This window comes from Netta rufina (assembly GCF_964035555.1).
Source record: "Netta rufina genome assembly, chromosome: 3".
Taxonomy (NCBI): domain Eukaryota; kingdom Metazoa; phylum Chordata; class Aves; order Anseriformes; family Anatidae; genus Netta; species Netta rufina.
This window is the reverse complement of record NC_140125.1, coordinates 18,359,506-18,372,843: the sequence shown is the minus strand read 5'-3', so window position 1 is coordinate 18,372,843 and position 13,338 is coordinate 18,359,506. Positions and strand designations below refer to the sequence as shown.

At 44.1% G+C, this 13,338-nt stretch overlaps 1 protein-coding gene across 1 annotated transcript in view; it reads right to left on the bottom strand.

Moving 5' to 3' along the window:
* TOGARAM2 (TOG array regulator of axonemal microtubules 2) overlaps nucleotides 1–12,244 on the bottom strand; it is a gene marked incomplete at both ends in the record, with an annotated part of 32,211 nt that extends 19,967 nt beyond the window's left edge. The window contains 8 exons of the mRNA XM_084285010.1: nucleotides 292–442; nucleotides 1,301–1,491; nucleotides 5,569–5,615; nucleotides 6,805–6,977; nucleotides 9,156–9,370; nucleotides 9,831–10,043; nucleotides 10,865–11,008; nucleotides 12,217–12,244. Coding sequence (XP_084141136.1) covers nucleotides 292–442; nucleotides 1,301–1,491; nucleotides 5,569–5,615; nucleotides 6,805–6,977; nucleotides 9,156–9,370; nucleotides 9,831–10,043; nucleotides 10,865–11,008; nucleotides 12,217–12,244 — 1,162 coding nt within the window. The remainder of the gene's footprint in view (nucleotides 1–291; nucleotides 443–1,300; nucleotides 1,492–5,568; nucleotides 5,616–6,804; nucleotides 6,978–9,155; nucleotides 9,371–9,830; nucleotides 10,044–10,864; nucleotides 11,009–12,216) is intronic.
* Nucleotides 12,245–13,338: the final 1,094 nt, after the last annotated feature.

Here is a 13,338-nt window from a genome sequence, read left to right as displayed (position 1 = left end):
AGAGAGAGGCCAAATCCCAAATGTTATTTGCAAGAATTACCCAGTCTGCAAAACGTGGTAAGAGAAGGCAGGGGGAGGGGTGTTATTTGTGTTCTGAGACTGACTCACTAGGGGCTGCAAGCAAGAAACTCCATGCCTTTGTAATTTTCTTTGGAAAACAGAAATAAATGGTATTCTAAATTCCACTCGGATACAAGTGTAACAGCCTTCCAGTTTGATTCCATATACATTTACAAAACAATGTAAACACAGACAAGTGAAAACAGGCTCACAATTATACCAACCACTTACCTTCTTCGGACGTAAACCCAGGGTCACTGCTACATGTGGAGAGCTGCAACTTCTCTCTCTCTTTCTCCCTCTCTCTTCGCAAAAGCTCCATCTCTCTCATTCGCTTCTGGCGCATTTTCTCCTGGGCTGACTTGGATATGGTAACATGGATCTGGTTGAAATAGAAATACATCAAGGGACATAAAGAGACAGACATACATGATATCTCATCGGGAATACAGTGGTGGAGTGTCACGGTCTTTAATGGAGTTCCACAAACATCCCAATAGCTTCAAAACGATTCCTCATTTTCCTCATCTCAGCATACAATTATACTCAATGGTGTATAATGCTTCATTTCCATATCCTTCTATTGGGCCAAAATACTGTTTCTCAAGCTATGTCATGAAGACCTGCTCAAAGCAAGAGGGCCATATCAGTGCTCGGAGAGAACAGACAGTTCAATTCCTACAGGCCATGGCAAGGGAGTAAAAGCCATCTGCAATTAGCAGCAATAAGAGGTAATTTGTCGCTTCTTCACGCTTACAGCCAGTAATTGTAGCTGTTTCTCCCTTCTCTGTTTCTGAAGAATTCAGTTGCTCCCTGAGAATGGATGAGTCCAAAAGAGGAGTCATGAGCAAAAAAGTTTAAGAAACACTGATCTTAACATAGTAAAAAAAAAAATGGAGAATAGGACAGCTGTGAGATACAACAATGATTCCAAGGACAAGCTACTCTCACATTTTGTTTTGCAGCCTTGCTTACACCCAACATTATAATTTCTGCTTCCAAGCATACACTTTGCACATGTTCACTGACTAATGACTTACTTTGCCATTCAGATCTGGCCTAAATTGTCCTTCATAAATAAAGAATGCTTCTGACTTAGATATAGCATCATCTCCCCATGTCTGCTGCAACAGTGAAAATGGATTCCCCCTTCCACAACAGAGAAATATTATGATTTTCAGTGACATTTTGTCACTGAAGCAATCACTGACCAGTCACTGAAAAAGAAGGCTGCTCTTACCCTTCCATTGCTGTCTTTCCAGTCATCATCCCTCAGAAGACGAGGGCTCATGAGATGGTCCATCTCCTTGGCCTGGCTGAGAGGCAGACCTGTTAATGTGGCTACAGGTTCATACAAATGTCCAGCAGACTTCACACTACAGGCAACGTGATGCTGGGGAATAGGCAAGATGGGTTCCAGTGTCCGGAGTTCTGATGAGATATGAATACATTGTGTATGAGAATGGCAAATAGCACATGGTTGTTCTAGACAGATGGAGTAATACCATATTGCTCTGGCAGTAGAAATGACATTTCTTGGTTTGCCATCAAACTCAGGTCTACTGAATGATAAAGGTCTCAGTCCCCAGCTCCTGCTAAGTAGAATCATAAAATCATTGAATGGCTTGGGTTGGAAGGCACCCTAAAGAGCATCCAGTTCCAACTCTCCTACCATGGGCAGGGATGCCACCCACTAGATCAGGTTGCCTAGGGCTCCATCCAACCTGGTCTTGACCACCTGCAGGAATGGGAAAGCCACAACTTCTATGGACAGCCGGTTCCAGTGCCTCACCACCCTCTGAATGAAGAATTTCCTCCTAATATCTAATCTAAATCTTCCCTTATTTAGTTTGAAACCATTCTCTCTTATCCTATCATTATCTGACCTAGCAAAATTTATGTCACGATCTTTTTTGTAAGCCCTCTTTAAGTATTGAATGACCCTAATGAGTCCTCATTTTTCTTGTACTGGCAACCCCAGACCTGAATGCAATACTCCAGGTGGGGCCTCATGAGGGCAGAGCAGAGGGGGACAATCCCCTCCCTTGACCTGCTGGTCATGTCTCTGTTGATGCAGCCCAGGATGCAGTTGGCTTTCGGTGCTGCAAGTGCACACTGTCGGCTCATGTCAAGCTTCTTGTCCACCAGAACCCCCAAGTCCTTCTCTGCAGGGCTGCTCTCAATGAGTTCTTCTCCCAGCCTGTACTCATGTCCAGGATTACCAGATCTGCTCCACGATCTTTCCAGGCACAGAGGTGAGTCTCACCAGTCTGTAGTTCACCGAGTCTTCCCTTCTACCCTTCTTAAAAATTGGAGTGCTATTTCCCTTTTTCCAGTCACCAGGGACTTCATCTGACTGTCAGGATATTTCAAATATGATGGAGGGTGGATTTGCAGGTTGATTAGCTGGCTCCCTCAGGATCCACAGATGCATATCATCAGGCCCCATAGACTTGTACCTGTTCAGTGTCACCAGGTGGTCTCAGACCTGTTCTTTGCTTACAGTGGGAAGGACTTTACTTTCCTGGCCACAGCTTAGAGGTTCAGGGACTCAAGAGACATGGCAAGTCTGACTGGCAGTGAAGTCTGAGAAAGAAAACTAGAGTACAGTGCAGCCTTCTCCATGACTGTTGTTACCAGTTCTCCCTTCTCATCCATCAGAGGGGGTACACTCTCCTTGACCTTTCTTTTCTGGCCAATGTACCTACAGAATCCCTTCCTGTTATTTTTTGCATCCCTTGCTAAGCTCAGTTCCATTTGTGCCTTGGCTTTCCTGATCTCATCCCGACACATCTGGACAGCATCACTGTACTCTTCCCAGGCCATTTTCCCCTGCTTCCACTGCCTGTGTGTTTCCTTCTTACATCTCAGTTTGACCAGCAGGTCCTTGCTCAACCATGCCAGTTTCCTGCCTTCCCTGTTTGATTTCTTACACACGAGGATGGAGAGCTCTTGCACTCTAAGAAAAACATCCTCAAAGAGTTGCTGGCTCTGATCAGTTCCTCTGTTCCTAAGGATGGTGTCCCAGGGGATCTCATCCACTAGATCTTTAAATAGCTGGAATTTCACTCTTCTAAAGTTCAGGGTCCTGACTTTGCTCTTTGCCAGCCAGACCCATATTCCTTGAGATCATAAACTCAAAAAGGGCACTAGTGGTCTCTGCAGCCCAGACTGCCTCCAGTCTTAACCCCTTTAATGAGTTCATACCGTTGAGCTCCAGGTCCAGTAACACTTTTCCTCTGGTTGGTTTGTCTAATACCTGGACAAGGAAGTTCTTGTTGAGGCACTCCAGGAGTCCCCTGGATTGCTTACAGCCTGCTGTGTTGCTTTCCCAGCAAACATCCAGGTGGATGATATCCCAGTCAGGATGAGAGCTTGCAAGCACAATGCTTCTTGTAGCTGAGACAGAAAGGCCTCAGCAACACGCTCCCCTTGATCAGGCAGCCTGTAGTAGACGCCAGCCACAAGGTGTCCTTTATTAGACTGGTCCTCAGCTTTTACCCACAAGCTCTCAACCTGTCTGTTTCTCAGAGGCAGCTCTTCACAATCTATCCTTTTCCTAAAATAGAGGGCTATACTACCACCCCTCCTTCCCTGCCTATTTCTTTTGCAAAGCTTGTAGCCCTCAATTCCAGTGTTCCAGTTGTGGGACTCGTCCCATTACGTTTCTGTGATAGCAATCAGGTCATAGTTTTCTAACAGCACTGTGGTTTCCAGCTCCTCCTGCTTGTTTCCCATGCTGTGTGCATTAGTATAGAGGCACTTCAGCTGCATCAGTAGCTGTGTTGGACTGAGAAGAGAAATTAAGATTGCCCTTGCCAAAAAGTTTCTTATCTGTTGCTGTTTTGATTCAGCAAGCATGCTCTTTTTCTCATTCACTAAAATATCTCCTGTTTTTTGATTGATGCCTCTACAAAGGCAAGTAGCTATGTTTCCTCCTCTTTGCTGGAATATTTTAAAGGGCATTTGAAGAAAAGCTCAGGATTGCTAGAGTGTTACCAAAAATAGAATCATGTCCTCAAAGCTGCATTAATTCTCCCAAAGGAGTTTCATTATAAATTGTAGTAGATCAACTCACTTTCTGGGCAGACTTACTAAGAGCTGGTTTTCTTAAAGGGAATAGTACAGTGCAGCTCATTCTGAAATAGTCTTGAGCAGAGCTGTTAAAATGCAGAAAACTAAATGTTCCTTACAGGGCTCCACAGATGATAAAATCATGTGATAGTCAGGTAGTTAAAAAAAAAAAAAAAAAAAACTTTTAAAATCAGGATTTTTTCCCCATTGAATGGTTAGGTTGATGAGAGAGAGAGAGAGTTTAATGGTATAGCTCATTTCTAGTCCAGAATGTATCCAGCAAAAATGTCACCTTACTTACTCAGCAATACTTCTCCCTAGTTACATTCAGCACCCTGCTGCATATCAGCAATAAAGTAATCATTGCTACAGCATATGCTCGTTACTTGGCAGAGTTAACACTGAGCTGAGATACCAGTGGATCTTATCCCTTTTTCTGCATCAGCAAAATTATTTGTTAAACTCTCCTCTCCCCCATCACTACAAACTCACAGATGGCAAAGAAATAGCAATGGTGTCACCGAGGTTTTCAACTTAAAAGTATTGGCTAACACAGATGCAACTCACACCCTATTTTGTATTGCAGATTTTTTTTATTGCTAGTCATAATGCAAGGAGGAAGAAAAAAAAAAATACAGGAAACTCCTACCCCAGCCTGAATCTGCAGAACTGACATTTGCCGATAGAGTAGGGGAACATATCTGTAATAACAAACCTAGCATGTGTGGTTTAAGCCAAATTAGTTGAAAAATTGAAGCCTCAGTTCATTACTCAGCACTTGATTTAGACTTGTGCTTTAAGAAGGTGGAAATCTCAGTTTAGACAATTGCTGCATAGGTTGGATCCTTTATTTTAATCTGTAAATGCAAAATGCACATGGACTCACTATCACTATTTCTCCCAGTGTAAAAAAATAAGCAGTGTTCATGAATCTGTTTCAGATCTCAAGGGGTTTGGTTCAGGATCAGAAACTGTTCTGAGTGAAGGTTTCTTCCTCCAAGTATAGGAGGAATGAGTGGGAGCATTTCTCACTTCATGTGAAATGCCTTGTTTTTCCGCAATCTTTGTATCATTAGAGAGTATGCAGGGGGGGAGAGAGGTGGGTTAAAGAAAAAAAAAAAAGAAAAAAAAAAAGAAAAAAAAAGTGTGAAAAAGAACATGAGGGGGAAGAGATGGGCAAACCTTTTATTCTCCTGTTGTGTATTTCCAGGACCCCAAGGTACTCCTCCAGCTACTGCCACTCAAACCCTGTGCTGGAGTTATTTCCATTGGAACATCAGAACACATCTCCCATTACAGGGCTCTGGACTAGCCATCTGAGCACATCAAGGAATAGCAAAAAGTTACAGAATAGTTTTCAACATGGCTTTCACGATGCCAACCATGGGTCAGGACTCCAATGTTCATTTTAGGACAGCCATGCCCTGTACTTACCCAGAGATTTAAGGGTCTTCTCTTCTGTTTTGCTGCCTGATCTTGGCCTTAAGAAAATCAAGGAGAAAAGAATATATGAGGAGATAGAAAAAGGAAGGGTGTAGCTTTAAAGGAGGAAAAGTTTCTTAGCAAAGTCACCCTGATGAAGAAGGAAATACATCCCATAAAACCAGCAATAGGCAAAGCTCATGAACCGCCATTAAACTTTCAGTTTGCAAAGTCACACAGCTCTAGCTGAAACTTCTAACTCCAGCTGAAGCGCAAGAGTCAGATTCTTCAATTTGGGCCTTCACTATCCAATTCTGCTGTCTCCCTTTTGGAGCTAAGTGGCTCTTACTTTTACAGACATCCTTTCCGATTCAGCAAGAGATGTTAAGTCAGTTTGCAGAAGCCTAACTTTGCCTGGTTCTGACTTAAACTGATGACAGCATCTTGTAACAGATGTCAATACCACTGCTTTATCCTCAGAGTAGTATTGCACCTTCCTGCTCTCTCATGAGGGAAAACTTTTTTTCCAACTGGTATGTAAGTATAAGCAGATTGCATTTTAAAAGCCAATTTTCTAAGTGGAACTGTGTTTCTGTGACTCCTTATTTACTGTTACAGCTAGGATAACTTTGATAGTTAGATTTCCCCACACATACCCAAGCAAGTATCGTTCCTCCAGTTACAGACCTGTAACTGCTATCTAGCACCTTGCTCCTTTGATCTTAAAGTTGTATGGAAATATTACAGATCTATAGGATTATACATCTATAAAAAGAGATTTATTTGAGCTCTCATTCCACAGTGAAGATCCAGACACAGAAAATACAACCAACATTTACAAAAGTGCCATATGAATTTGGTAGGCAGCTATATAATATCCACCTTAAAATATTCTTGCAGGTACAGATATTTGCAGTCAAAGTTCATGCACAACACCAGACACTGAATTCAGCTCTATACAATACAGTTCCTAAATGGCACCACAAGAAATACGGAGTGAATTAGTATCAGAGTTCAGCAGAACATCTGCTCAGGGTCCTCTGAAGTCCTGCCTCCTCCTCTCCTCCCCACTCTTAATTTAAGAGTATGACATTGTTTTTGACATCATGTTGGATCACCATAGGTACACAACCTGGTGAATGCACATAAGTTTGCATAAACATATTGTAGAAGCTGGCTGTGGAAAATAATCTCATGAGATGAGACGTGAGTTGAACAGCGTACAAAGAGGCAGACACCTCAGCTTACCTCGTCTCCAGGGACTCTTGGGAAACCAGGTGCTGAGAGCTTGGGAGAGGCACTGCAGCACCGCCAGGATCCCCATCAGATGGTCTTGCTGACCTCGGGATAGGGGGAATCAAAGCCACCCCCAGTGACTTCTTCCCATCCTCATCACTGCAATACAGGGGCTGCAGGGAAGCCTGGAAATGGGAAAATACAGTGCTCAGCCTGAGCACACAGCTTTCCTGCTTCATGTCACAAGCAGTTTAGCTGTACTCTTGCCTACCACTTGGTGGGAAAATGACTCAAGCTGATGGAGTCATTTGGCCTGGAATGGGCAATGGAACGTGAAGTGGTGAGGGAGGATCCATGTCTCACACTCTTGACAGCTCTCTTCCCTTGCTCACCTCTGTGGCAGCAGCCATACTACACCACCTGGCATCCATCTGCTTGGCAGATGGGATGTTCTGGGATGCTGCTGCCTCTGCTAGCTTTTCCTATGGGATTGGAATGGGTTTAGGTCACTATCCCATTGCTGTCTGAAGTCTCCTACCAGCCATTGCTGAATCCCAGCCAAGTCCTCACAAAGTCATTTTGCACCCTGTCAAAATCTGGTTTTCTCAAGCCTGTAATTTTTTCTACTGCTGCCCTTTAAACAGTTCCCCATCGGTCTTTTGGCCCAGATGCTGTTGTGCTTTCCAGATCTTTAGTGTCCTCCAGCTTCCACACAATTCATCATTGCAGGCTTACTGGCATTTATTAGGTTCAGCAGAGTTCTCTACCCCACTGTTCTCTGTAAGGTCTCTGCCTGCTAAATCACTTCACTTGGCAATGCCACCCTTTAGGTTCTCCACACCATGGCTAGGAAAGGCAGCTGAGGGAGCAGAGAAGACACACACCTTTCCATAGTATCCCATCATTCTTTTCCTAGCCAAAGAGTCAAATCAGGACCTGTTTGAACTCCAGTGAAACCAACCGAGTTAATGTCAGGGATACATATGGCACTGCAGGGATGAAATAAAATGCACTAGCTTTTTGTTGGTTTTCGTGTTTACAAGAGCTGCATTACCCTGCACATCATGGAAAAATCAAAACAACTGCAACTCATGTCCCTCCTGCAAAACTAATCATGTGGATGGGCTCTGGATTCCGTTCCCCCTGACCTGAATTGCCAGTTCCTACCACCTAACCTTGGGCAGTCCCATGGAAGACAATGAAGCTGCACAGGGGCCCCTGAACTCCAGAAATATTGTTAGAAATAACCGTGCAGAAGGACATGGCTGTACCTGGACCTCAAAGTTCAGTTTGCAGGACTGCTGTCCTGGTTTCAGTTAGAACAGAATTAATTTTCTTCCTAGTAGCTGGTGGAATGCTGTGTTTTGGCTTAGGATGAGAAGAGTGCTGATAACACCCCGATGTTTTAGTTGTTGCAGAGCAGTGCTTATACCAAGCCAAGGACACCTCAGACTTTTGCTCTGTCCTGCCAACAGGCAGGCTGGGGGTGCAGTAAGAGCTGGGAGGGGACAGACCCAGGACAGGTGACCCAAACTAGCCAAAGGGGTATTCCATAGCATCTGACGTCATGCTAAACAATATATAGGGGTGGCTAGCCGGGGGAGGGGGCCGGACTGCTCGGGGTTAAGCTGGGCATCGGTCAGCGGGTGGTGAGCAATTGCATTGTGCATCACTTGTTTGTACATATTATTATTAGTAGTACTATTATCATCATTGTATTATTATTATTATTGTTATTATTATTTTCCTGTCTTATTAAACTGTCTTTATCTCAACTCACGGGCTTCACTTTCCATTTCTCTCCCCCGTCCCAGAGAGGGAGGGGGGAGGGTGAGCGAACGGCTGCGTGGTGTTTAGCTGCCAGCCGGGTTAAACCACGACAACTGCCCACTCCAGCAAACATTTTTTTCATTCTAGACCAGACAGAGCTGGTATAAAAAGACACCAATACACTGTCATGTCCACAATAACACCCGTGTACACAGCACAGATGGTTCACAGATATTTGTATTTTACTAACTGTAGAAGGATATGCTTGGCCAGATTAAACACATTTGGTTGCTCTGTGTGGTTGCTGGTGTTTTTCTTTGTCATAAAACACAACAGGAGATCTTAGAGAGTACAGAAACTATTTGAAGAAGTATTCTTATTCTCTTATTCATATACACTGGAGACATAAAGCCTGCTGTACACACACTGCAAAGACAGCTGAAAATGCAACATCCAGCTGAGTTCTTCCTTGGCTCAGCTGCTACCCTGGGCTCACGCCATGGGGGAAAGATCTCAGAGGTCTGCCTACAAGAATAAACTGAAAATTCACCATGTATGATTTAGTTTGTTTTCTTTACTTTACACCCTTTTACCTCTGACATCAATTCCTTGTGGTTCCCTTCACTGCTGCCACAGCCTGTGCCGTTCTCCTCCTGCTCCCTGTTGCTTGTCCAGCTGGGCTCCGGGGAAGGAAGTCTGTTCTGGATGGGAGGCACGGGCCTGGAGGTTGCCAGGAGCCTCTGGGAAGCTGACCTGGAAACTGCTGGCTTCAGAGTAATCTCCTTGGAGTCACTGCTGTCAGTCAGGCCTACAAAGTGGGCGCAAAGTGTAAGAGAAGCAGGTCTTCAAACACAAAGCACCCGAAACTGGGTATTACATTTGAAAGGTTTACTGGAAATTTGTAAGTAGCTGCACAGTGTTCACGCTGGCAGCCACTTGAAGCAGGCCAGTGGACAACATCTATGCATTTCCACAGAGCCACCCGAGGAACACCCTGCTCCTCTGGGCTCCCATCAAGACAGCAGGGAGCCCACAGACCTGTGCCAACTTGGAATAAGTCACCTGCACATACACACAGCCACTCCTCTCCCTGTGCCACAGCAGTACACCCCTATAAGCAGCAGGAGGGCTACACAGGGGACAGAGCAGGGAAGGTTATTGCAGGGGGGCATATTCAGTAGAGATCTGTTCACTGGGAATGTGTGCTAGCTCTCTAGCCTGGGACAGACCCTGCCTCCTGCACAGGAGTGTTCAGGCTCCAGTCTTACCTCTCTGTGGTGCTAATAAGCCCTCAGACATCCTTCTCTTCTTCAGCTTGTCCTTGATCTGAGCGGTTTCCAGGGCAGCACTGCTCACCTCCCTCTCTTGGGGGTCCTGCATCAAGGCTGGGTGAGGAAAATGGGAGAGAACACCTCCAGCCCCAGCACTGAGGTCATGCACAGTAGCCTTGCTGTCTCTGTCCTCCAGGGAAGAGATGGCCCCTGGTTCTGGAGACTCCCCACCTCCATCCTCTAAACTAGGCTGCTGCTTCTTCATCTGGGTTGTTAGCATAGACTGAAGAGAAGCTGAAAATCAGACAAAAAAGGAAGTGAGTTACTTAATCTCACTGTTTTACAATCAACCCACCTAAGGAGTCAGGCATTCAAGGTTTGCTGTTGTTGTTTTAATAATTCAGAAGATCAGTTTGTTATTATTTTTCATAAAACTAGCATCAGTTTAATTATTATGAACAGCATTGAGCTAGCAAGCCAGGAGAGAGAGGTCAAAGGCCCTGCTAATAAGAGGGGAAAAAAGATTTCTATTTCAGACCTTGGCTTCAGTCAGCACTACTAGTAAAGACCTTAATGGTACTACCAATATTTCTGCAAAGCAGAAGGACATCTTAGCAAGCAAGCAAACCTTATCAGTGTTTCTGCAGCACCACCCTGTCCTCAACATCAGATCCGATGGGCAAGCAGAGAAAGAACTTGGAACTTACCTGTAGTGAGACCACATGCTGATAGCAAGGATAGATACAGAACTCATATCACATTACAATGACCATTCAGTCAGGCCACAGTCTCTATCATGGCTGGCAATTTGGCTACCATGGATTAAGTATAAAGCATAATGTACTAATGATAAAGAAACGTGATGCCAAGCACACCACTGGAGGAGCACAGGATCATCTGCATCTCTCTGTCTGCCACCTACTCTGACACAGAGCCAACACAAGGACTGACCTTCAAGGACCTTTTGTCCCTGAAATCAGGATTTCTCTTGCACTGAGGCCATCATGCATTCAACCCCCTTCCATCCTCACCTTCTTCTTCAGTAGTCCATCTGCTGCCACAAAGCTGCAAGTTTGAATCAATGCTTCCACCTCGCAGAGCTCTGCATCTGCTGCATCTGGGTTTAGCTTTTGTGATGCTCCCACAGTAGACAGCAACTGGGGCATGGTACTTAGCTTTAAAATAAAGACAGTACAAATGACACAAAAAAAAAAAAAAAAAAAAAAAAAAAAAAAAGAGTAGAAAAAAAAAAGATATCCACTTTGTGTATCGGATTAACACATCAGTATTAACCTACAGTCCTGACCTCAAAAGCTTAGTATCTTTATGCCATACTGTCTAGTAAGGCACTTACATTTCAGCATTTTGACATCTGAATGCTCTGCAAAATTACATGCATTTTACTAGTTGCCTATCCAAGACTATGGAATTTCTTCATGTCCTTTCAAAGGGTAGACAACTTGCATACGTCTCTAGAATTTGAAAATTCTAATTGGCATCTAATAATAATCATAGTATCACAGAATCATTTAAGTTGGAAAAGATCTCCAAGATCAAGTCCAACCACTAACCTAGCACTGCCAAGTCTAACACTAAACCATGTCCCTAAGCACCACATCTATATCTTTTGAATACCTTCAAGTAGAAGTAGTAGTAATAATAATAGTAATAATAATCTAATAAGTAGACAGCTTCCAAAACTGGTTCAAAAGTGTTTTGTTTTCATTAAATCCCAATCAACTTTGTTGGTTGTTTTTATTTCTATCCACAACAAAGAAATTACTAGGAAACAATCACCAGATGCTATACCTAAGATAAAGTTTGGACTCTGCACGAGGTATTCTCAATATTCATTGGGATTATTTGGTTACTGTATCTGCAGGATGCAAATTGTCCATCCAAACATTCTCCTTTGTTCTGTTTCACTGTTACAGGAGTTTATTCCCTGCTTTCCTTACTGCAGAGGCACCCTCCCTCACCCCAACAGAAACACGGCCTGGCTCAGAAAAAAATTTGGTCTAAGTTATTCCTGAAAATTCAAAGTAATGTACAGCATGTTTCCCTGCCCTTCATCCTGGCCTGTATCCTTCCCATTACCCAGCCTCCAAGGCCAAGATATCACTCCTAAAGAATGAGAGAAAATGCAGTGTCTCACAGAATTACTCTTGCCAGCAGAGCCAGCACCTCTAGGGCTGCATGATCAGTGCTTTGAATGCAGCTTTTGTACATGCTCTGCCTCCCTGAACCAAGCAGCATTCCTGGGCTCACACATCTCTGCTTTGAGCAAACATCCTCTGGGCAAAGGCTGCAGGAACAGGATTGCAACAAGCCCTGGCTGTAGTGCCAAAGGTGAAGGAGTCTTGTATCTGCTGTAGCCCTTTACCTGCTGTGAAATTATCTTCTGTTGCCATGGGGGGATGACGGGCTCTGTCAAGGTGCGAGGCTACTTGCACTGCCCGTTGCTGGGCCTGATGCAGCTGCCAGTGGGTTCCCTTGCAGCATCAGGAGCCTGCATGGAAAAATGACACTGCTAATGCAGGTGACAGCTATAGGACCCTGGCATTGCCCTGGCCACAAGGTTCATGGGTGGAACATAGTAGTAGAAACTGCTCAAGCCAGGAGGTGTTAAAATACCATAAGAATCCAATCAAGCTATGCATGTTCCACATTTTGCAGAAACATGTCCAGAAAGTCCAAATGTTGAAGGAAAACTGTTAGCTGGCATAACAGGGGAAGTGTGGCTCCACCCCAGCAGCTGCTGTCTCCATGGCTGGATGGGCACAACAGCCAAGACAAGTTTCTTACTGCACTCACTGCTGCTGGACCTGGCACAGCACATTGGAGCTGGTCCCACAGAACTTATCTCTGCTGCTGCAGCAGGAGCATAATTGCACATGTCTGATAACAAGAAACTGTCGTGTTAAAGTTGATATGCACCAATAACAACCAAGAACAAAAAAAAATGAGGTGTGGAATAGTTCCCCTTTTTAATACAAACATACCTGCGTTTAAGGCAGGGTGCCTGGCCATCAATACTGCAGATTGGTTTGTAACCCCTGTCCAGCTTGATAAATGAAAGATGTCTCTGTCACTTTCCACCCGTGTGCAGGATTTTTTTTCTGTAGAAAGGGAAGATAAGCTTTTATGACACATTCATGAGTAATTTTGAAGCACAACTCAAACCACAAGCCAAATACTTCTAAATTCAGCCACCTGCTGGGAAAGGAAAGAGAAAAGCAGTTGAAACAATTGCTATTGTAGCTAAATTGTCTGCATTTTTAGTGTTGCTGAGCCATCTATAGCTGTTATGGCACCTCAGAAAGCCTGAGCCTATAATATGACATATTTAGGGATGCCAGCTATCCAGAAACTGTCTACCATGCTCCCACCAGTGAATGCACAGCCCACAGGACTAGTGGGACAGTGAAATGGTGTGAAGTACATATGAGGTTAAAAAAAAAAAAAAAAAAAAAAAAAGTTTATGCTTAGCTTTCCAGTTTAGTGC